At 42.6% G+C, this 25,537-nt stretch overlaps 1 protein-coding gene across 1 annotated transcript in view; it reads right to left on the minus strand.

Moving 5' to 3' along the window:
- KIF5C (kinesin family member 5C) overlaps nt 1-25,207 on the minus strand; it is a 154,532-nt gene extending 129,325 nt beyond the window's left edge. Inside the window, exon 1 of the mRNA XM_043894727.1 lies at nt 24,681-25,207. Coding sequence (XP_043750662.1) covers nt 24,681-24,806 — 126 coding nt within the window. The 5' untranslated portion in view covers nt 24,807-25,207. The remainder of the gene's footprint in view (nt 1-24,680) is intronic.
- Nucleotides 25,208-25,537: the final 330 nt, after the last annotated feature.

Here is a 25,537-nt window from a genome sequence, read left to right on the forward strand (position 1 = left end):
GCAGGATGAAGTGGCTGTAAAGCTCACTTGTTCTTCGATGGGATCTGAAGTCATCCTCCTGCCTTGGTGCCCCAGGGGCATCCTACATTGAACCATGAAAGCAGGAGCTATACACGAGGCTACAGGGGATATAGGGAGACCCAACCTCAAAAAATTCAGGAGGAAGAGATTCCTATGACCTGGCTGAGGAAATACATTGAACTAGTTTTTAAGGAGCCTGTAGGTAATTGGATATTAATTATTGAACATTTCAATGCAAAGCACATGCATGTCCATGATGTTCTCATTCAAGAGAATAAAATAAATCCCTTTCAATTTGCTTTACTTCACCTGGTTTCCATTTTTAATTATTCCCAAAAGCTGAAATTGCCAAGAGTTTTTAACAATAAAAGCAGCAATAAGTCTTGAAACATAAATAAAAGGAAACGGTAGGATATAGCTAAATATGCTTTGCCAGTGAATCTTTTTAAAAAAATTTTAAAAATGCTTCTCTGTCAAAAGAATGATATGGGTCAATAATTGTGAATTCTGAAAACTATACTATTTAATTAATATTCTATACAGCAAGCACCTAGTATAATTCTTTTATTTTAGAAGGATTGTACACAACTCCATTTCAGGTAAAATTTCCTTTTGAATGTTGAATATATCACTGTCAGTATGAAAATAGGCCCTTCAAATATTACTGTCTTTCTTACATTCACTTCTGGCAAATACATGTGCATTTTGTTTGTAAAAACTTAAAAATGGGATGGTGTATTCATCTCCTATTGGGGATGTACCAAATTACCACAAAGTTAGTGGCTTAAAACAATATAGCTTTATCATCTTATAGCTCTCTGGGTCAGAAGTCTGCAGTGGGTCTCTCTGGGTAAATGGCAAGGTTACTGCTGCATTTCTTTCCTGGAGGCTCCATGTTCTTGCCTTTTCCAGGTCTTAGAGGCCTCCTGCATACTTTGGCTCATGCTCTCCTTTCACCTTCCAAGCAGCCACAACCAGCTGAGTCCACTCCAGTCTCTCTCAAGATGTGATCTGTCTGGTTCTGACTCTTCTGTATCTTTCTTCCCCATTTAAGGACCTTTGCTTACACTGGGCTCATAGGGAAAATCCAGAACAATCTCCTTATTTTAAGGTCAACTAAGTAACCCCCTCAGTTCCATCTGCAACCTTACTTCTCCTTTGTCATATAACATAACATTTAGGCTCCAGGGATTAGGAAATGGACATCTTTGGGGGTTACTATTCTGCCTTCCACAGAGAGGATGGGAATTGTCTCAGGAGATACTCATTTCACAGGGTCCCCGGACCTTGTGTATCTAATAAATGGTGTGGTGGTGATCTTAAAGACACGAACTGAAATCACAGGGACATACAAGCTGAGCCAGCCTATTTAGCTGCAGGGGAATTAACAAACTCTGGCTTTTTCAGACTGGAAAAAGCTGCTCAGTCTAGGACTTTTCACCACCTAGATGCCTGAAGGTCTCCATTCCTATGTGGACTGGACAGGATGTCTGGTAGGAGAGAGGTCTAGGAAAGAAGCAGGACTTCACACCAGGGACCACATGCAGAGGGGGCTATGAGTGGGGGCTGCAGGTACAGACCGCACAATCCTCTCACATATGTTATCACTTCACCTGCACTCCCATCCACCAGGTTTCTCAGCACCTCTGTTTCACTGAAGACATGTTAAATTGGTCATTTGCCCAAGATGATGCTCTCAGAGCAATAAAGTCAAGGCCTGATTCATCTCTACTGACCCAAACCCCAGGCTTTCCCCACCAGTCACGCCTCTCCCTAGAGCACGCAGCCACAGGGTGGCTTATGGGACACCAAAGTCAGACATTCATATCACAGAGTTACCCTAAGTTAAAAAAAGCAATTTTAGGGACCTCCCTGGTGATACAGTGGCTAAGACTCTGTACTCCCAGTGTAGGGGGACCAGACCATATGGCTCACTATTGATTTATTAAATGTATTATGGATAAACTTACTTGAAAGGTAAGCTTCAGCTGGAATTAACCCTACTCTTTTGAAATGAAAATAACAGCTATGGGATTATAATAATAATTCAATCACTCCATAACCTGGTTACTAGGAAAATGCCAGGAAACAGGCATCCAAGGAAGGAAGTCTCTTATTTCTTTTCCTTTCAAGGCAATTTAGGTAAATTACAGATACTTCCCTTCCAGGGTTGAAGACTATCAATGGAATTCTTAGTATGGCTCATTTATATTAATGTCTTCAATTTATAATTTCCTGGACCCTTCTTTCTTTACGATACCAGGTTTCAGTTCATATTAAAATAACTTTGTCAATAGAAACCCTCCAGGCCAGAAGGGAATGGCAGGACGTCCTGAAAGTAATGAAAGAGAATAACCTACAACCTAGATTACTGTATCCAGCAAGGATCTCATTCAGATATGAAGGAGAACTCAAAAGCTTTACAGATAAGCAAAAGCTGAGAGAATTCATCACCACCAAACCAGCTCTTCAACAAATGCTAAAGGATCTTCTCTAGACAGGAAATGCAGAAAGGTTGTATAAACGTGAACCCAAAACAACAAAGTAAATGGCAACGGGACCACACCTATCAATAATTACCTTAAATGTAAATGGGTTGAATGCCCCAACCAAAAGACAAAGATTGGCTGAATGGATACAAAAACAAGACCCCTATATATGCTGTCTACAAGAGACCCACCTCAAAACAAGAGACACATACAGACTGAAAGTGAAGGGCTGGAAAAAAATATTTCATGCAAACAGAGACCAAAAGAAAGCAGGAGTCGCAATACTCATATCAGATAAAATAGACTTTCAAATAAAAGCTGTGAAAAGAGACAAAGAAGGACACTACATAATGATCAAAGGATCAATCCAAGAAGAAGATATAACAATTATAAATATATATGCACCCAACATAGGAGCACCGCAATATGTACGGCAAACACTAACGAGTATGAAAGAGGAAATTAATAGTAACACAATAATAGTGGGAGACTTTAATACCCCACTCACAACTATGGATAGATCAACTACACAGAAAATTAACAAGGAAACACAAACTTTAAATGACACAATGGACCAGCTAGACCTAATTGATATCTATAGGACATTTCACCCCAAAACAATCAACTTCACCTTTTTCTCAAGTGCACACGGAACCTTCTCCAGAATAGATCACATCCTGGGCCATAAATCTAGTCTTGGAAAATTCAAAAAAATTGAAATCATTCCAGTCATCTTTTCTGACCACAGTGCAGTAAGATTAGATCTCAATTACAGGAAAAAAACTGTTAAAAATTCAAACACATGGAGGCTAAATAACACACTTCTGAATAACCAACAAATCATAGAAGAAATCAAAAAAGAAATCAAAATATGTATAGAAATGAATGAAAATGAAAACACAACAACCCAAAACCTATGGGACACTGTAAAAGCAGTGCTAAGGGGAAAGTTCATAGCATTACAGGCTTACATCAAGAAACAAGAAAAAAGCCAAATAAATAACCTAACTCTACACCTAAAGCAATTAGAGAAGGAAGAAATGAAGAACCCCAGGGTTAGCAGAAGGAAAGAAATCTTAAAAATCAGGGCAGAAATAAATGCAAAAGAAACTAAAGAGACCATAGCAAAAATCAACAAAGCTAAAAGCTGGTTTTTTGAAAAAATAAACAAAATTGACAAACCATTAGCAAGACTCATTAAGAAACAAAGAGAGAAGAACCAAATTAACAAAATTAGAAATGAAAATGGAGAGATCACAACAGACAACACTGAAATACAAAGGATCATAAGAGACTACTACCAGCAGCTCTATGCCAATAAAATGGACAACTTGGATGAAATGGACAAATTCTTAGAAAAGTATAACTTTCCAAAACTGAACCGGGAAGAAATAGAAGATCTTAACAGACCCATCACAGGCAAGGAAATCGAAAGTGTAATCAAAAATCTTCCAGCAAACAAAAGCCCAGGACCAGATGGCTTCACAGCTGAATTCTACCAAAAATTTAGAGAAGAGCTAACACCTACCTTACTCAAACTCTTCCAGAAAATTGCAGAAGAAGGTAAACTTCCAAACTCATTCTATGAGGCCACCATCACCCTAATTCCAAAACCAGACAAAGATGCCACAAAAAAAGAAAACTACAGGCCAATATCACTGATGAACATAGATGCAAAAATCCTTAACAAAATTCTAGCAAACAGAATCCAACAACATATTAAAAAAATCATACACCACGACCAAGTGGGCTTCATCCCAGGAATGCAAGGATTCTTCAATATCCGCAAATCAATCAATGTAATACACCACATTAACAAATTGAAAGATAAAAACCATATGATTATCTCAATAGATGCAGAGAAAGCCTTTGACAAAATTCAACACTCATTTATGATTAAAACTCTCCAAAAAGCAGGAATAGAAGGAACATACCTCAACATAATAAAAGCCATATATGACAAACCCACAGCAAGCATCACCCTCAATGGTGAAAAATTGAAAGCATTTCCCCTGAAATCAGGAACAAGACAAGGGTGCCCACTCTCACCACTACTGTTCAACATAGTGTTGGAAGTTTTGGCCACAGCAATCAGAGCAGAAAAAGAAGTAAAAGGAATCCAGAAGAAGAAGTGAAACTCTCACTGTTTGCAGATGACATGATCCTCTACATAGAAAACCCTAAAGACTCTACCAGAAAATTACTAGAACTAATCAATGAATATAGTAAAGTTGCAGGATATAAAATTAACACACAGAAATCCCTTGCATTCCTATATACTAACAATGAAAAAACAGAAAGAGAAATTAAGGAAACAATACCATTCACCATTGCAACAAAAAGAATAAAATACTTAGGAGTATATCTACCTAAAGAAACAAAAGACCTATACATAGAAAACTATAAAACACTGATGAAAGAAATCAAAGAGGACACAAACAGATGGAGAAACATACCGTGTTCATGGATTTGGAGAATCAATATTGTCAAAATGGCTATTCTACCCAAAGCAATCTATAGATTCAATGCAATCCCCATCAAGCTACCAACGGTATTTTTCACAGAACTAGACCAAAGAATTTCACAATTTGTATGGAAATACAAAAAACCTCGAATAGCCAAAGTAATCTTGAGAAAGAAGAATGGAACTGGAGGAATCAACCTGCCTGACTTCAGGCTCTACTACAAAGCCACAGTCCTCAAGACAGTGTGGTACTGGCACAAAGACAGAAATATAGACCAATGGAACAGAATAGAAAGCCCAGAGATAAATCCACGAACTTATGGACACCTTATCTTTGACAAAGGAGGCAAGGATATACAATGGAAAAAAGACAACCTCTTTAACAAGTGGTGCTGGGAAAACTGGTCAACCACTTGTAAAAGAATGAAACTAGAACACTTTCTAACACCATACACAAAAATAAACTCAAAATGGATTAAAGATCTAAATGTAAGACCAGAAACTATAAAACTCCTAGAGGAGAACATAGGCAAAACACTCTCCGACATAAACCACAGCAAGATCCTCTATGACCCACCTCCCAGAATATTGGAAATAAAAGCAAAACTAAACAAATGGGACCTAATGAAACTTAAAAGCTTTTGCACTACAAAGGAAACTATAAGTAAGGTGAAAAGACAGCCCTCAGATTGGGAGAAAATAATAGCAAATGAAGCAACAGACAAAGGATTAATCTCAAAAATATACAAGCAACTCCTGAAGCTCAATTCCAGAAAAATAAATGACCCAATCAAAAAATGGGCCAAAGAACTAAACAGACATTTCTCCAAAGAAGACATACAGATGGCTAACAAACACACGAAAAGGTGCTCAACATCACTCATTATTAGAGAAATGCAAATCAAAACCACAATGAGGTACCATTACACGCCAGTCAGGATGGCTGCTATCCAAAAGACTACAAGCAATAAATGCTGGAGAGGGTGTGGAGAAAAGGGAACCCTCTTACACTGTTGGTGGGAATGCAAACTAGTACAGCCACTATGGAAAACAGTGTGGAGATTCCTTAAAAAACTGGAAATAGAATTGCCATATGACCCAGCAATCCCACTTTTGGGCATACACACTGAGGAAACCAGATCTGAAAGAGACACGTGCACCCCAGTGTTCATCGCAGCACTGTTTATAATAGCCAGGACATGGAAGCAACCTAGATGCCCATCAGCAGATGAATGGATAAGGAAGCTGTGGTACATATACACCATGGAATATTACTCAGCTGTCAAAAAGAATTCATTTGAATCAGTCCTAATGAGATGGATGAAACTGGAGCCCCTTATACAGAGTGAAGTAAGCCAGAAAGATAAAGAACATTACAGCATACTAACACATATATATGGAATTTAGAAATATGGTAATGATAACCCTATATGCAAAACAGAAAAAGAGACACAGAAATACAGAACAGACTTTTGAACTCTGTGGGAGAATGTGAGGGTGGGATGTTTCAAAAGAACAGCATGTATACTATCTATGGTGAAACAGGTCACCAGCCCAGGTGGGATGCATGAGACAAGTACTCGGGCCTGGTGCACTGGGAAGACCCAGAGGAGTCGGGTGGAGAGGGAGGTGGGAGGGGGGATCGGGATGGGGAATAAGTGTAAATCTATGGCTGATTCATATCAATGTATGACAAAACCCACTGAAATGTTGTAAAGTAATTAGCCTCCAACTAATAAAAATATTTAAAAAAAAAATAAAATAAAATAAAATAACTTTGTAAGACTAGTAAGTTGCAAATCAAGAGAAGAGTGTTTTACATGTGGTTTCTACATTTTAGAAGAAGAGAAAATTGTTTGAAAGAAATCATTTTCTGTATTTAATGAGTCTCTAATTTCTTTCCTTTTTGCTTCTGACAGTTGAATAGCTGAATAGAAGATAACAGTTTGGATATTTGATACAAAACAATCTTTTCCTTTGGAAAATGGAAACACTTTGCAAAATTTGCCCCAACCTTAAAGGTGTTTCATGTTCAATAAACCTTGGCTACTATTCAATCACTTATTAGCCACATTGCCATTATTTGTGTGTGTCTCTGTTTATCTCTCTTACTAGACAGTGAGTTGGTTGAGGTTGGATAAATGGACTGTGTACCTAAGTAAAGCCTGTTCACTGTTTGGCCCAATTATGGTAAATTTCACAAAAGAAACATGTGGGCATGTTTAGTCCTCAGGTAGGATTGACAGAGAAAGGAAGACGGGCACAATGAAATAAAAACAATCATAAAAATGAACAAGTCCACAAGAAATACTCTTTCAGTGTTATACATACACACCATCATATACTATGCACCCATTATGAATCATATGCTGAGAGTATGAAAATAAATCAGCAATGTATAGCAACCATACCTCAATAAAACTGTTTTAAAAAAAAGAAAGAAAATTAACCAAATAGACCTCAACCTGGAAAGGAGCTCACATCTAAATGTGGTAATTCCAAGGTTAGAGACAAGAGGAAATGGCTCCTGGTGAATTTCTAGGGTGAGAAGGCAGTTCAGGGGGACAAAAAAAATCGGAATGGGACTCCAGGAGATGGGAACCTCACCTAAAAATGCCTGAAAGAGTGAAAGCCCAGACTGAGTTCGGGATACAGTGTATAGTTAGGTTTGAGAAAGGCTGAGGGAACATATTGTGAAGAGTTTTGCTGAATTTCAGGAACAAGCTGATGAATTCATTTTTATCAAAGGAGAGTCCTTCAATGTTTTGAGCAGAGAATTGACATACTCTGAATGGAACGTCTGGAAGATTTTAGGTAAAGTGCTCAAAAGACCACAGAGAATGAAGAACAAACAGAGAATTGTTTTCCAAGAGTATTACAGTGCAAGTAAGAAGCAATCAAGGTCTTCTTTGTTTACCCTACCTAGGTTCTCATATCCCAGGTCTGGGTTTGTCAGTGATGCCCACAGGATGGTGAGCCTGGTTAGAGGGCTACCACAGAACTGAAGAGCATGCTGGTACCTGGATATACAGAACCACCAAAGCATAAAGTCATGCTTTCTGTGAGGTGTTACCACACCTCCTGGAAGGATGGATGCCTACAAGATGTCCTGAGTCATTCAGCAAAATGTATCCCTACGTGTGCTGCTGTTAGGGTAGAGAAGGTCTGTGGTTCATTCACTGCTATAGTATATTTGAATAATTATATCTGTGAGCACGTGAGAAGTGCCCTGAGTTAAAGATAAGTATAAATCACCACCTCCAAACAATTCTTCTGATGAATGTTGGGAGGTAGAGTACTGCTACCCTTCCGAGTCCTTCCTTCATCTATAAAGACCAGGGGACTCCCCAGTCACCAGCGTGACCCCAGAAGTGCCCACTGACAGCAATATTCTGAATTAAAACAGATCACCAAATAGTTACACTTTTAGTTTAAAATTCATATAAATCAGAGCAAACGCCTGAACAAAAACCCAAGACACATGAATCCCAGACCACTGTACTGCGGTAAGCCCCCTCTCAAATGATTATCTCCTTTACCTTAAAGATTAATTCCCTGCCAAACGGGAAGCTCATAAATCCCCAGAGGCCATAGGGATGGTAGCCCCTTATAGAAGCAACAGGATAATACTGGACAATATCAATGCACATGTTCACAGCACTGGGTCCAGTACACTGACTTCTGGAGAAGGTATCCTCTAGAAACAACCTGGCAAAAGAAAACAGCTCTGTGCATGCATACGATCACTACGCCAGCACCCAGAGCAAGGGGAAAGGAGAGCTAATGATCAAACTGATCTATCAGCGCAGAGCACACTTACGTCACCATGAACATTAAAACCATGAAGATGCACACGACGCGGAAAACCGTTTACGGAGTAGGCTTTGGTTTTTGTTTTGTTTTCTTTTTTTTTTTTTTTAAAGGCAGAATTGTGTATCTATGGTTGGAAATACTTAAACATTTTGGAAAATTAATGTGTCAACCAAGAGCAGGAAAAGGAGGATATTAAAAAATTAACATGGATGGTATAGGGTGGTAAGACCATGGCTGATTTTGCTGTTGCTATGCTTTCATATTACCATCATGGGAAAGAGCAGTTCTGCCATTGACAAAGGAGGAAAAATCAATTCTGTCCCAACCCAAACAGAGACATAAACGGGTATAAAAGAGTTTCCAGCTCCTTCTGCAAAGAGCTGTGTGGCCTTCACCTGCAAGGCGACCTCTCCCCCAGATACCAGTACAAAGAGGAGGCACCTGTGAGCGACAAAGGCAGCGTTCCCTTGCATTCTTCCCTCCGCAGCGCTGCCCACCCAGACGTCCTAATGGGCACGGGCGCTTTTGTTTAGCTGGGGGGAGGGACGGCCTCAGAGGGTGCCTGTGCTGAAGCGGAATGCACTTCCAGGACAAGAGGTTCCATCATTCCCAGCATTAGCGGCAGAATGGAGACGGGGTACGCGGCAGATTGACCGCCGTGCCGGAAATTACAAACACACAGCGGGCAGGGCGAGGCCGGAGGCTGGGTTCCCCGTGCCCCGGGCGGCTGCCCTGCGGCGGGAGCCAGGCGGGGAGGAGGGCACAGTGCCGTTTTTTCTTCCAGGACGCCGCACCGTGTCACCGTTTGGGGTTCTCAGTGTCACCCACAACATACGCACCACAAATCCACATCACACACAGGCTGTAAATGGCTGGTACTTCATTACAGAGGTCAGGGTGGGCTGTTGTCCCGGGAGCAGCGGCGGCACAGTACTGCCGAGGGGAGAGAGGAGAGACGCCGGGCTATAGCACAGGTCCCTACTCTGGTCTTTTCTCAATAATATTTAAAACATCAATCTGTAAAGCGTCTATACATCACTGCAAAGTAACTGAAGATAAAGAAGCAAATACTACATTTGCAGAGCAGACTCCCACCCAGTCTCAAGGTAAGGATCAAAGGATCCCCCTGCTTGAGGTGGGATGTCCTTTCTTTCTCTAACTCCAACAAGGCTGTTTCCTCTTCTCTTTGGACACTCAGCACCCTGTTTTTTTGGCGGATCGGGGATGGGGGTGGGGTGGGGGCAGGGATCTCGTCTCACTTATCACAGCAAGTTCAAAAGGTTAGCACAACTGATTTTAGCACACAATAATCCCTCAGTATGCCAGACTGGAACCAAAATTACTAAACGCAAAAGACAGTCAAGATGCTGGCATCTAAATGTAAGCGCAGCCCTCTGATATAGAAATATATTACCAATAGAAATAATAACACCAGACAAAAATGCAAGCCACACATGTACCTTTACATTTTCTAGTAGTCACATTTTAAAAAGTAAAAAGAATAAGGGATATTTATTTCATTAATGTTATTTAACCCAATACATCCAAAATGTTACTAGTTCAACATGTCATAAATACCCCCCCCCCAAAAAAATGAGTAAATCAATATTTTACGTTTTTTGTACAGAGACTTTGAAAGCCAGTTTACAAATATTTCACATCTCTTGCGCGTCCCCATTTGGACAACCCACACTCAAGGGCTTAATAGTCATATAAGCCTGGTGGCTACCACTTTGGACAGCACGGTATTGCAGTGAAGCTTCAAAAAGTCCACAGTGCAGAAAAACGTCTCTTTATAAAGAAAAGTATGGTAATAAAGAACTCATTTAAAGTTTTACGTTAACCTGTGTGTTACCTCTTTGTATTTGTTTTTAACAGAACTAAGGAAGCCAGATAGCTGTACATTTTCCCCTTTACAAACTTGCTTGGATAATTGTGTAAATCAGAAAATATTGTTTAAAATATATCCTCCACAGGGAACTATTTTCAATATCCTATGATAAACCATAATGGAAACGAATATAAAAAAGAGTGTGTGTGTGTGTGTGTGTGTGTGTGTGTGTGTATCCTGTGTGCTCAGTCGTATCTGACTCTTTGCAACCCCATGGACTGTAGCCTGCCGGGCTCCTCTGTCCATGGAATTTTCCAGGCAAGAATACTGGAGCAGGTTGCCATTTCCTATTCCAGGGGATCTTCCTGATGCAGGGATTGAACCAGCTTCTCCTGCATTGGCAGGCAGAAGGCAGATTCTTTACCACTAGCGCCACCTTAGAAGCCCTCACATGCCCCCTAAAAGGGTGGAAAATGTGTGAGACATATAGTACATAGTTAAAATCCCAACGTACACGTAATTGTAGTGCCAGAGAAGAGGGAGAAGAATGAGAGAGATTCGGTATTTGAAGAAATATTTCACATAGAAGTATTCTAAAGCTTCAGTTCAGTCGCTCAGTCAAAATGAAGCCACAGACTGAAGAATATCCATAAAACAACCCTCTTCCCCCAAATCTAAATTCATCACAGTAATCGAGATAAAACAAAGAGAATATTTTAAAAGTGAAACCATTTACTCAGATTGGGATTGAACCCATGTGGCTGGGACTCAAACCCAGCCAAAACCCTGCTTGGGACTTGAACCCATGTAGGTAGGACTCAAACCCAGCTAAAATCCATGGTATGTGGCTTAAGGACCTAATGAAGCTCAGGTTCTTGATGTCTCATCACAGAAAGAAATCAGTGAGAGACAAAGTGATAGGTAAGAGGTGGATTTATTCAGATTCAGAGAGAAGACACTCCACAGACAGAGTGCGGGCCATCACAGAGGGTGAGCGTATACATATATGTGCATCACTTTGCTGTACTGCAGAAATTAATATAACAGTGTAAGTCAACTATACTCTAATGAAAAAAAAATACATCCTCAAGCGAGTCTTTTCCAAGAGCCATATTCATTAAGGAAAATTGAACAACACACACGAGCAAGCTTTACTCTAGGATATAGTACTTCGGTGTTTTTTCCCCACTTGTCTGAGCAGATAATTAGTAGGTTGTGTTGTTTAGTAATTATTACTAAAGAGCTAAGCACTTCCCTTCTAAAGTCTACTTTCACAAATATTATATAAACAAACTATTAGTAGTTAGAAGATAGTTTCAATGCTATCATGATGACATTAGTACCAGGGGTCCTGGAATGCCAAAAGCCTCACCTAAGAGTCTTCTGCCTAACAGTCTTCTCCCTTCTGGGCGGGCGAGTTTGCTCCACACAGGAAAAGGAATGGAGCAGGTATCCAAGTACCACCTGGATGGATGGTAGGGTGCATCAACCCAATGTCAAACCTGGCCAGTCTCCAGCAAGAAGGCTTATGTAGTCTTCCTATTTTCCTCACCCCACCACCCCAGCCTCCCACAGCCCTACCTGTTCTGAACCTTGAGTCTGGCCCACATGGGCCTGAATCTGTGGGTCCAGACTACTTATCCATTCAGCTGTGGGTGATGCTGAGATGGAAAAACAGCCAGTCCCGGGAGCCAGCCCAGGAAGCCACACCCGCAGTGGTCAGCTTACCAGAGGCAGACACAGGAAGGAACCGAACGCTACCTATGGGATCTTGCCACCAGTAACCAGGACAAACAGAGGTCTGGACACTGACCAATCAAATGGGCATTTGTTCCTCTATGGAGCAGGGGGTGCTAATGAAAGAACAGAAGTCCCTTCCCCCAAGACTCCTCCAAGTTTCTGACGTCAGATGGAGTTGTTATTTACCCAGGTTCCCAGACGAAAGTCAATAATCTCAGTGGAGTGAAGTACCAGACAGGTCGTTCAGTAAAAAAACTATGAGGTAAGCTCCTCGGAGGACTGAAGCAGACTGTTCTTCATTTCCCCTTGAGGCAAAATGAGCCCTAGAAGTGGGAGAGACGGCTCTTGTCAGAGAGCCTGGGGAGAGTCCCTGAGATTTGCCAACCGAGAATTGCGTAACCAAGCTCTTTAAACAAAATGCTTCTAAAATAACATTATTGATCAGCAGCTCTCATGACCATACTCTGTAGTCAGAGAAGTTAAAGTATCAATCATTGGATTTGGTTTTTATTTGCACTTTTTCTCCAACCCAACTCCCTTTTTTTTATAAGAAAAGGGGGGGGGGAATAAAAGGAATTTTTAAAAAAAACATAAAAAGAGAACTTCAAACCTTTTTCCTTAAAGTACTGTATTACGCTGAATTCTCTTCTCACACGTTTTCCCTTCACCTCTCTGGATTTATTTTCCTGTACCCAATTCACATAAAGGATGAGTGTTCACTGACTGACAAGATAGTAAATAGTAACATACCAAGACACACCTAAAAGAACTGCTCTAAATGTACTTGGCAACAATTTTATGGAGTTTCCCAGGTGGCTAGCTGGTAAAGAATCTGCCTGCCAGTGCAAGAGATACAAGAGATTCAGGTTTGATGCCTGGGTCAGGAAGATCCCCTGGAGGAGGAAATGGCAACTCACTCCAGTATTCTTGCCTGGAAATCCCATGGACAGAGAAGCCTGGCAGGCTACAGTCCATAGGGTCGCAAAGTCAGTCGGGACTGAACACACACACACACACACACTAAATTTATAAGGGTGAGTACTGAGCTTGGAAGACAGATGAGTAACACATCTGCCTGCTTTCGTGACATTTATCCAAGTCAACTAAAGCAATGGGAGACTCAGGGGTGAGGGAGAGCTGTAAGGCATGCAGCTCTTTAAATAGCTTTTCTGGATGTCACTGCAGTGCCAGAGTTGGTTTATTAAAAAGCATAACTAGGACGTGACCACTGTTAAGGAAGACAGGCTGGAAATCTTGATTAGCCCTGACTGTTCAGTGTGTGTCTCTACTGCCTCACATGATTCCAGAGCAGAAGCCTCCCTCCCTCTTCTTTCAGGGTCGGTATGTACAAGCATTTCTTTTTCTCCACACCTGTAATCAATGGTACCTAGTATTCTGATTTGAGCAAACACAACTGTAGAAGAAACTTAAGAGGCAATGGGGAGAATGTGTCTGGGTATTTGACATTACGGAACTGTGCACATTTTAGTTGAGATAATGTTACTGTGGTTTTAAGAGTCCTGATCTTTTAGAGATATCAAAAGTTTAGGGATAAAATAGTACCCGCTTAGGCAGCACATATACTAAAGTTCAGGGATAAAACAACGTGACATGAGATTTCACTTTAAAATAATTGAGTGACTTGGGGAGAAAAGGTTAGAGGTGTATAGCAAAATAAGATTAGCTCGTTTGTTGATGATAGCTGAAACTGGTTGATAGACTCATGGGGGAACATTCTGATATTCTTTCCACTTTGGTGTGTGCTTGAAACTTTACATTTTTTCTGAGTACCTAGTAATCAAAGGAGAAGGGTGTAAAAGGCTCTTTCCAGGGCTTTTTTGGGGAGGGCTATTATATCCCTTCTCAACTTACTGTTGCCCGATGGTATCACAGGCCATTCACTGTTAGCTCCAAGAAGAAAGCACACATCCATCCTAGTTTTCTTTAAGACTACAATCTTGACCTCTATCTCTCTCTGTCTCAAGAGAGAGTTAGCTTTTGATCACCTCCAAGAAACAACATCCTTTACGATACTGAACCTGACAAGAGACAGCCTACAGAAACCTATGGTTTACATTAGAAGTCTGAAGGCATTGCTATGTCCTGGATCTATGGGTTAACAGTGCCTGACAAAGTACACGCTCCTGGTGAGAATTTAATTTAGCTCAGGTATGAAGGGATGCCTTATGAAACAAACTGGCACCAACTCCATGGGGTGGGTAAAGAAGTGAGGATATAAAATAGAAGACAATTCACCATCTCTAAATTGCTCCCTCTGAAAACCTGTGGATACCTTAAAATCAGTTATATCCTTTTACCCAGAAATCTCAATCCTAGGAATGTATTCTAACAAAAAATCGGGCAAGGACACAAAGAGATGTGTACTGATAAACTGATATTTATCACACCTTTGTTTATAATAGAAAAAGAAAACAGAAAATCAAATGACTATCAGTGGAAAATAAAGTATTACTTAGGAGACCTGGGTTCAATTCCTGGGTTGGGAATATCCCCTGGAGGAAGGCATGGCAACCCCCTCCAGTATTCTTACCTGGAGAATTTTATGGACAGAAGAGCCTGGCAGGCTACAGTCCATGGGATTGCAAAGAGTCGGACACAACTGAGAGACTTTCATTTTCACTTTAGACACATAACAATATTATATATAATCTTTTATAAATGCTGATGTCTGAGGTATACCATTGAGTAAAATAGTGGCTTTCAAAACAGACTTTATAAAACTGTATCTTCATTTTATTTTATTTTTGTATCTTCATTTTAAAACAAAGTGTGTTTTCTATAAAATAGAAGAGAGCTGGAATAAACAATAAGATGTTAACAATATGCTTTCTAGTTCATAAAATTAAAAGTGCTTTTTACCTTCTCCTTCATATTCTTCTGCATGGTCTGAGGTTTTTTTCAATGAGCATATGTCAGGACCCCAGGGAAAACTATTCTTTCAAGACAATAACAACAAAATGATGAAGACGGTCAAAGTAGGGAAAAAGTCATCAGAGCTGGACAGAGGTCAAAGATAAAAATCCAAGGAAAAAACCCCAGGCTTGAACATCTGACAGCCTAGGAAGGTCAGCATTCTTTCACCTCATTCAAAAGACATCTTATACTGAGCAACTACTCTGTTCCAAGTACTAGTCCAGGAACTGAAGATGGCAATAAAGCTTCCTGCTCTGCAAGGAGTTTAGTCTAATGCCATGCAGGTACAATTTAGGGATGGTTATCCCAGGTGTGTGGGGTGTGGTCAGCCATGGTGGAGAAGGGCAGGCATTGAGAAATCTAGGGGAATCGAAGCATAGATGGAACACAAGATAAAGGGTGAGGTCAGGAAGGTACATGGGCCCAGAGTATGGAAGGTCTCGAATGCGCCCCTGAAGAATCTGGGTTCCAAATGACCAAGACTCTCTCCTTGACCATATTTTTCATCAGGCTCCTCTGAGCCCTCCTCAACTGGGCCTTGAACTTGGACTTCCATGTCTGACCTTGCAGAGTCCAGTTTGAGCAAGACTCCTCCTAAAGCAGTTTAGAAAGAATCCCCCCACCTCCAATCACCATCAATACCTCATCACCTTAGATACTTCAATGCTTGTATCTTAAAAGCTTTATATCTGGCCTGCCTGTACCAAGAATCCCCCATACTTTTCACATCTCTTAGTGACTGTCCTTCCACCTATGTGCCCCACCAACCTGCTCCACTTGTACTTGAAATTGACCCTGATTTCTCTCCCCTACTGGAACAGTATCAACCCATACTATAACAGTCTTCCTTACTGTATCTACAAATGTGAGAATAATTTTTCCTTTAACACGACCTGAAGAGACCAGGGAACCTATGAAGGGTCTTAAGCTTTCTAAAGCCTAGTTAATCTGACAAGTGTGCAGAGAAATAACCACTGTGGGTCTTCTAACAGCGTACATTTTCAGAACCTGGTACCATACTCGGCAGTCTATATGCATCAGCTCATGTAACCATCACAAGGAGCCTACAAGGTGGAGAGTGTTATCATCCATATTTCACAGGCCAGGAAACTGAAACTTAGTGTGGTGTGGCCATGTGTCCAAGTACATAAATGAAGAAGTCACAGAGCTGGGAGTTGGTCCTGGGCTGTCTGCCTTGCATCCAAGTTTGGTGTTGGGGATGGTAGAATGAATTTACAACTCTATTTTCTCTCAAGTTCTGCAGTATTTTCAAATAACCACACACTCAACAGCTTTCTTCCTCGTAAAAGGACCTTGGTGGATGTGCAGCAAATAGGTTAAGGGAGGAGCTCTCTTGGCCACAAAGATAGGACTTTATGGAAAACCTGAGAGAAATCAGGTGAAATTGGATCTGTCAAGGAGCTATTCTTTTTTAACTCAACAGAAACCATTAGGGAGTAGGTAGTTTTGTTTTCGCTTGTTTAATAAGGAGACACAGGTGAGAAATCTGAGACAGGTACTAAAGGGAGCCCAAAGGTGGGGGAAGTTTCCTATTCTAAAGGGAGGAGAAAAGTCAAGGAGGCAAAACCCTGTCATTAAACCAGGGAGTCGGGCCAGAGAAGCACAGGTGGAGGCAGAGGGAAATCCCCAGTGATGCCCGAGTTATTCAAGGAAATGCAGAAATTGGCATTTAGAGAGACTTGATTCTAGGCAAGGAGACAGGGGAAGACAGAACTGTCAATCAAGATACACTTACTAAGCAACTTGACAACGACAGCAAAAAGCACAAAGATATTTAAAAAAAAAAAAAAGCCAGCTCCTGCTTCTGAGAAGCTTGTAATTTACGCAAAGAGGATATTCACGCAAGCGCACATGCATGTGCGCACACCAATGTGTGATCACTGCAGTAAGTAAATGGAACCTGAGCTCTGCCTTCTGAAGGTTGGGAATTCCACAGATAAGAATGGTGTGAACTAGTGGCTAGGAAACAAGGATGCAAGAAGGGTCTTCAGGGGCTAGCCAGAATTAAGGGTGGTAATTTGGGGGGGCAAGGCTAATTCTGAAAATGAGGAAACTTACAAGAGGATGAGGAAACGTGAGAGATAATTAGCATATGCTGAGCATTTCTCTGTGCCAGACCCTGTTTTGACCACTTCATTTCATCTCATTCCAACAATTCTGTGAGTTAAGTAATTATCTCCACTTGAACTATGATCAAACTGAGCCCCAGGAAAGCTAAGCAACCTGAAAACAGCCCCACAGTGACCTAGTGAGTTCACAGGCAGTTCCGTCTGACTCTCCCCAATGCCTCTACCAACCCCAATCCTTTATTGTAGCGCCAACCGTGTGCTCACCACAAACAAGGGTAGCCTCCAGTGACACACGCCAGATTATAATTACTCTCTTGTGTTCACCCATTCCAGGATTTCAGAGGGCAGCTTTACAGGAAACCACGAACTCATTTTCAGGTGATGTAAACACTTCCGAATTTAGGAAGAACATATCTCCACACTATTAAACACTACTGCCAATATTAGACACAGCGATGAATATACTCTTTAAAAAGTCTGGCATAAAATATTACCACTTTTTAGTTTAAACCACATTGGAAAACTGGCCATTTCTTAGAGTTAAACATACAGTTATGGTATGATCTAGTAATCCCACTCCTGGCTGATTACCCAAGAGAAATAAAAATTTATACTCACACAAGAACCCATATGTAAGGTTTATAGCAGCTTTATTCATAATCATCTCAGACTGGAAACAACCCAAATGTCCTTCAATAGGTGAATGGATAAACAAATTGTGATATACCTGTATAAAGGAATACCACTAAGCAATAAAAAGTAATGAACTTTTTTTTAAAGGAATAAACAACTGATACATGGAACAACAACCTAAACCTCAATGGACTCAATCGCAAAAAGATACTTAAATTTATGATTCCATTTTTATGACAATCTGGAAAAGGCAAAGTTATGTAGAAGAAGAAGAGATAAGTGGTTGCCAGAGGTTAAGAGAGGGGAGAAGGTTTGATTACAGAGGGATGGCATGAGAGATTTTGGGGGTTTGGTTTTGTTTTTTTGAGTGATGAAACTGTTTTGTATCTTGAGTATGGTGGTATATGGTAGGTAGAATAATGGCCCAAAAGGTGTCTACACTAAACTTGTGAATATATGAAAGTTACAGGATGGAAGGAAATTTGCAAATTGAACTGATTGCTAATCAGATGACCTTATAATAGGGACATCATCCCATATTATCTGGCTGGGCTCACTGTAACTGGGTGGGCCCTAAAAAGTGGAAGAGGGAGGCAGAGAAGTCAGTGAGAAAGATATGCCATGGAAGAAGAGGCAGAAGAGATTTGAAGCATGAGAGGGAATCAACCCACCCTTGGCTCTTAAGGTACAGGAAGGGGGCCACATTGCCAGGACCTGAGAGAGGCCTCTGGCAGCTAGGAACAGCCCCAGGCTGACAGCCAGCAAGAGGTGGGACCTCATTCCTACAACCACAAGGACCAAATTCTGCCAAAACCTGAATGAGCAAAGAAATGGATTTTCTTCCAGATCCTCCAGAAAAGAACATGGTCCTGTCAACACCTTGGTCTTGACCTTGTAAGACTCTAAGCAGAGAAACCAGCTGACTTGATGGACTTCTGCCTACTGGAAAAAAAAAAAAAGCACAACCTAAAAGTTGAGAATGATGTTTTATTTAAGGCATTTACTGAGGATTAGAGCAGGAGATGGCAGCCTCTCAGATAGCTCTGAGGGACTGTTCTAAAGAATAAGAGAGGAGCCAGTATATACAGGAGATTTTGAAGGGGGTTAAAGAAAAAAAAAAAAAAAAGAAAGTAAGTAGTGGAACATCAAAAGATTATTGCTAATCACAAAAAACAGACATCTCAAGTTAATGATTTTAGTGCTTTTCTGTGTATGGGAAGATGAAAGAGTCTGGACTAATTGAAAACATTCCTTTGATATGCATCTTAACTATCTAGGACCAGTATCCTTTTTTCTCTGTCCTGCATTCCCCTCAGGGTGCACCACCAACTGCAGGCGACATTCTTAGTTCACATGACCTATGGAAACTGTGTGATAATAAATGTGTATCATCTTAAGCCTTCAAATTTGTGATAATTTGTTATAGCAGCAACAGAAAACTAATACAGCATAGCTACACAATTCTATGTAATTTTTCACACCCCCTACAATAGAACTATAAACCAAAAAGAGTGATTTTACTATGTATAAATTTTAAAATATTCTTGCTTTTAAAAATCATGACTACAGACAAAAAGAAAAGTTCTAGCCATATTTCTTGACATCTTCAGCCCATAATCTCCACAACAGTAACTCAGGCTTGGAATTTGGTTTCTGTCCCCACCCCTGACTTCCCTGCCCATCCACTGACCAGAAGTAACTTAACCTCCTAGATCCTAAGGCCACTTTCCATGCCAAAGGCCAGTTCAGGGTTTGTGGCTAATATTTTGCTTTGGCTTTCAAACAAGTCGAAACTTACAGGAGGCACCCTTGGTTAACAAGACCTGCTTTCCCAGGAATGCAAATAAGAGGAAAGCCCAAAACTGACATGTGAAAGTCTATTTCAAAGAACCCTACTGAGAACCCTCTCAAGACAGAGTTCCATCAATGCAGATGCATCAAAACCAAAAGGCAGAGCTCAAAGTAATGGATGACTCACCAGGATTTTTAGCAGTTAATGAAGAAGTGTTCTGAGAAATGCTCCAAATCCAGTATTTTTCTCTGAAAGAATTAATGTGGTGCCCCTCACCCCCACCCTCCACTTCTAGCTCATCACAAGTGTCATTAGCAGACCTAATTTTTAACAAGGTTGAATACAGTTCTTTACCAAGATATTTAAGAGATAACACATAGCACATCTCTTTAAAATTATTTTTAAACTACTCCCCACAAGAGACACAGATGTATAGAACAGACTTTTGGACTCTATGGGAGAAGGCGAGGGTGGGATGATCTGAGAGAACAGCATCGAAACGTGTATATTATCAAGTGTGAAACAGATCGCCAGTCCAGTTTGGATGCATGAGGCAAGTGCTCAGGGCTGGTGCACTGGGATGACCCAGAGGGATGGGATAGGGAGGGAGGTGGGAGCGGGGTTCAGGATGGGGAGCACATGTAAATCCATGGCTGATTCATGTCAATGTATGGCAAAAACCACTACAATATTGTAAAGTAATTAGCCTCCAACTAATAAAAATAATTGGGGGAAAAAAAGTATATGTCACAAAAGAAAAATAAAATAAAATAATAAATAAACTACTCCCCACAGCCTACAGTCAATGAAAAGTCCATAAAATCATTAAAATACACCAAGGTAAAGATTTCTAGATTCAACAAAGAGATCAATAAATATTTATTAAGTGCCGTCTGTGGGTAACACCCTGAGAAGTACAAGAAGCAAAATATGAATGGGTCTTGGCTCTACACCTGCTTTACAATGTCATTAGACACAGGATCAAAATTAACAATAATCTAAGGGACTTCTCTGGTGGCAGAGCGGATAAGGATCTGCCTGCCAACGCAGGGAACAAGGGCTCAATCCCTGCTCAGGGAAGGTTCCACATGCCTCGAAGCAACTAAGCCCATGCACCAGCATTACTGAGCTCCTGCACTAAAGCTTATACTCAACAAGAGAAGCTACCACTCTCTGCAGCTAGAGAAAACCCGCACACAGCAACAAAGACCCAGCACAGCCAAAAAGAAACAAAAAATTTTAAAATAAATAAGAACCTCTTAAAAATTAAAAAAATGATAATCTAAGGCAAAAAATTATGAGATCACATACAAAATGAGTGCTACAAGTGTTCACAGTGGAGGAAACTGTGGCTGGGGCAGTCAGGGAAAGACAGTTCTGCACAGGAGCGGGGGGAGAAAAAAGCAAGAATGATAGAGATAATCTCTCCAAGCTTTACCCCTGGTGGCTCAGGTGGTAAAACATCCGCCTGCAATGCAGGAGACCTGGGTTCGATCCCTGAGTTGGGAAGATAGCCTAGAGAAGGGTATGGCAACCCACTCCAATTCTCTTGCCTGGAGAATCCCATGGACAGAGAAGCCTGGCGGGCCACAACCCATGGCATCGCAGAGTCAGACACAACTGAGTGACTAAGCATGCACTTCAAGATGACATTTCTTAAAAAAAAGAGAAATCTAGGAACCCCACCTGCAAAATCTTCCTCTCAGCATACATCTCAACAAGAAATGAACAAGACTTAAAAGGAAAAACAATCACCCCAGTTTCAAAAACAAAAAAGAATTTCTGAGATTCTGAATTTGGACTCACAGTTAACTGCACAGAAATTCATTCTTCATTCATCTCTGTTGGGTTCTGGGCTTCTTTGGTCATCCCCACAATCTATGCTCCTGCAAGAAGGAGGGGAGAGCCCACCAAAGAGAGCCTCCACCTGCACCCGAGCCAGGTGGGCTGGTTCCAACTGAACTGACCTGGAAGCCTTCTACTCAGTCGACAAAGGGCGATACAGGCTGCAAGAACTGTCACTTCCTTTAGTTACATACTACTAAGTAGGGATGGGAAGGGTCCTAGCACATGCCAACTCAAGTCCCAACATCCTTCAGCATCTGGCAGTCTTCGGTTCTGTACCAAACTCACTGAAAGATGCATAAAAGAATGTTCATAGCTGCTCCATCTATATTAGCCTCGAAGTGGAAACTATCCAAACAGTTACTACCAACAGTTACTGGATAAATAAATTGTGGTATATTCATATAATAAGATACTACGAACAATGAAGATGAACCAACTGCAGCCACACATAACAACGTGGACCAATTTGACAACCATAATGTTGAACACAAGAACTCACACAAAGAGGTAAACATACTGTGTGGTTTTATGGAGCTAAAGCTTAATAAAAAAAAAAAAAAAAACTAAACTAAACTAAAAGTCAGAATAGCAGTTATTCTGAGGCAGAGGGAGTTAGTGACTGGGAGGGACTTCTGGGGTCCTAAAATGTCCGGTTCCTAGCCTAAGAGGTGGATATTGGAGTGTTTACTTTATATATATATAAAAAGCAGCATACACTTATGAAAACACTTTTCTATATGAATGCTTTATTTCAAAGAAAAATTTATCTTAAAGAAAACTGAAAAGTGTTGTACTAAAGGATTATAGTAAGATAAAAAATTTTCAATTTACCCCAGATTTACAGTTGAAGAGCTACATGTATATTCACATCTACAACCATTTGTTTAGTATACTTTAGTAGTGTCATAAAATTAAGGAAGGATAACCATAAAATTAAGGATCTCTGCCTTGCACACAGATCAAAGGGATGATCTATTACCCCACTTCACTAGTCCTGGTATGTTACCCTTAGAAGACGAGAAAGAGAGGCGGGTAGAGAGGAAGAAGGCGGAGTAGGAGGGAGAGAAGGAGGAGAAAGAAAAGAAACAACTTGAGCCTCTCTTTCAAACCTCTGAAAAAATAGGGTCACCAGAACATGTTCTAGGACTGAACAATTATTGGTTAAAAAACTGTTACCAGACAAGGGGCAGGGCTAGATGTCCCCAGTACGTCCCGCTCTATCCAAACCACAGGCTGGCTCAGGAAACAGCAAATCAGCCTGTAGGATGACCCCAGCTTAGATGTGTAACCAACAAGCTACTATCCATCCCATGTCCTGGCCATAGATATGTCACTATCTAATGTCAGCCATCAAGTATAGAATTTTCTTCCTCATCAATAATTGTAGCATACATCTTTTCTTCAATTTAACACTAAGCAGATAGAAAACCCCTCCTTCCTGGCCTCACAGGCCAGCTCTCAGGATGAACGACCACCCCCATAGCATTTGGAGGTCACGGTTTTCTGATGACTGTGAAAATGGGGAGGAGAGAAGAGGTCTTCAAGAGGAGATGCCTTTCTAAGGAAGGTACACAATGAAGCCCTTTGGCAATGCCGGAGCCTTGCCTCCAGTCTCCTCCCGCGAAGAAAGCCTGCTTTCCGCTTCGACCAGCACCTGCTAGTCCCCAGGGCCCTTTACAGGGACTGCGGCACAACCTTGGCAAAGATGCTGGGACTGTTTGGGCAGGCAAATGTCTGCCTCTGGTGCTTAAGCAGGGTCGACCTGACTCCGGCAGAGACCCTAAATAAACTGTCACCTGTCAATCACTTGACCTAAATACCCCTGCCACTGGGGGAAAATAGGAGGGAGGGGGTAGTCTGAGCATGCTCAGTAATCGGGATGACATCATTTAATCAATGCTGAGGCCGGGAAGGCTGCATCAGCAGCCTCGAGCAGGCTGCCAGGAACGTGTCAGCGGGGATCGGGAGGCTCCCATTAACTCGGTCCCTTCCCACGCGACTCGCATACAAAGAGGGTACCGTCAGCTACACACGCTGGGAACAGAGGGGGAAGGGTGGGGGTGGGGGGCAGGGAAAGCTGGCTTATTTCATTTGACATATTCCTTTAAGAACTAAAACCCAACGGTATTCCCTCCCCGCACCAGCAGCCGCGCTGCAGAAATGGAGCCAAGTCTGGGGAAGGGAAACTTGGGAAGGGAGATCAAAAGCGAGGGGGCCCCAGCCACACAAAGTAACTTGTTCTTTGGGTACAGAGGCTATTTGGCTCGGTTTGGGACCCCCGGTCCCACAGATGCGGGCAGGCGCACAGCCTCCTCACCACCCAGCGTGAAACACACCCGAGGGTCTGCGGACACCAGGTGGGGGTCGCCCCACCGGGGAACAGTGAGACTCGAGGTCCAAGTCAGGACAGCCTGGGTTGAGAGGAAGCAAGAGGAGACACATGAAGCCTCCTGGAGAGGCCACCAGTGTTCCCCCAGCCCCCGCCTTCCGCGTGCAGAGCAAGGTGAAACGCCGCGGGGAGCCAATTCGACACAGCTGTGGGAGCTCGGTGCAGAGGCTAGGATTTTTCCAGTAGCTTTTTTCCTTCTTTTACCAAAACTGTGAGAAGAGGCAAAGTGCTCGATAAACCTTAACGATACCTGGAATCATTTGTGGGTTACAGAGCTCATACTTTAAGGGGAGTCTGAGCTTGAGAGTAACGCGAACACACTACCCACGCGACGTGGCCAGGGCGGGGAACAATAGACCCACCCGGGCCCCCACCCCAATAACAATGGCGGCGCCGAACCCTTGCTCGCCCCCTACCCCCACCCCCGCCACCTGGGGCCGCCCCAGGGCCTCCAGTCGACCCTCAACTCGCCCAGGAGGGAACTACGGGGTGGGGGATTCTCGTCAAGTCCACCCTAGAGGGCAGCCCCCAATGGATGTCCAAAGGGGATGCCCGAGCATCTCTGCCCGGCCTGGGGCATCGGGGCGCGGGCTGGGGCGCGAAGCATCAGGGAGGACAGACTTCCCAGCCACTTACCCCGATCACCACGGTCTCCTCGCCTTTAAATTTGGGGATGAATTTGTCCCCGCGGAGGATCTCTGCTTCGTTTAGAGGCCGGAACCGGCACATCACTTTGATGCTGCATTCGGCTGGATCCGCCATCTCGGCCGGCGGCAGGGAGGGGGCGCAGGGATGGGTGGGGGGCCGCGGTTCTGCCCAACGAGGGAAAGTGGTTGAGAACCGCACCGCCCGCAACAAGGCCGCCTCCCGCAGCCTAGGCGACGCTTCTCAGCAGGTCATCGCGAACTCGGCGGGCTGGGCACCTCCGGCCGCTCCGACACCTTGTAGGTGGGCAGCCTATTAACCTTTGGCCCAGCCGGCTGCAGACCTGCCTTCCCTGGCCCTGCGCTGCGCCCCGGGCCCACCTGCCCACGACCACGCGGCGGGCGGACGAGGCGATGCGCAGGGAGCCAGCCTCTCCCTGCTCAGACCTCCCGGGCTCCTGCGAGCTCAGCCATCCTGCATCAGCACCAGCGCGCCCGGTCGCCTCCCCAACCCGCCCCTTCGCCCCGCCCTGCCTCGGCACAGCCCCGATCGGTTACGTCACTGCGGGGATCCGCCCCGCCCTCGCTCAGGCTCCGAGAGCGAAGCATCCTGGGACTTGTAGTCGCTGCACCTGCGGGTGAAAAGATTTGGATGCTTGGAGTTGGCTTTCGGGGATAGCGGCAGTGCCTAGGGTGACGCTTCCGAGAACCTGTAGATCTTGGGTGGCTGCCCAAGTCAATAACACGATGGATGTCACATCCAATATTACCGATTAAAATCTCTATATAACTAACAAGGCCTATATTATCTCCTTACGTCTTTTCATGATCCCACAGTAAAGTCCCCTC

This window comes from Cervus elaphus, chromosome 33, assembly GCF_910594005.1.
Source record: "Cervus elaphus chromosome 33, mCerEla1.1, whole genome shotgun sequence".
Classification (NCBI taxonomy): Eukaryota; Metazoa; Chordata; class Mammalia; order Artiodactyla; family Cervidae; genus Cervus; species Cervus elaphus.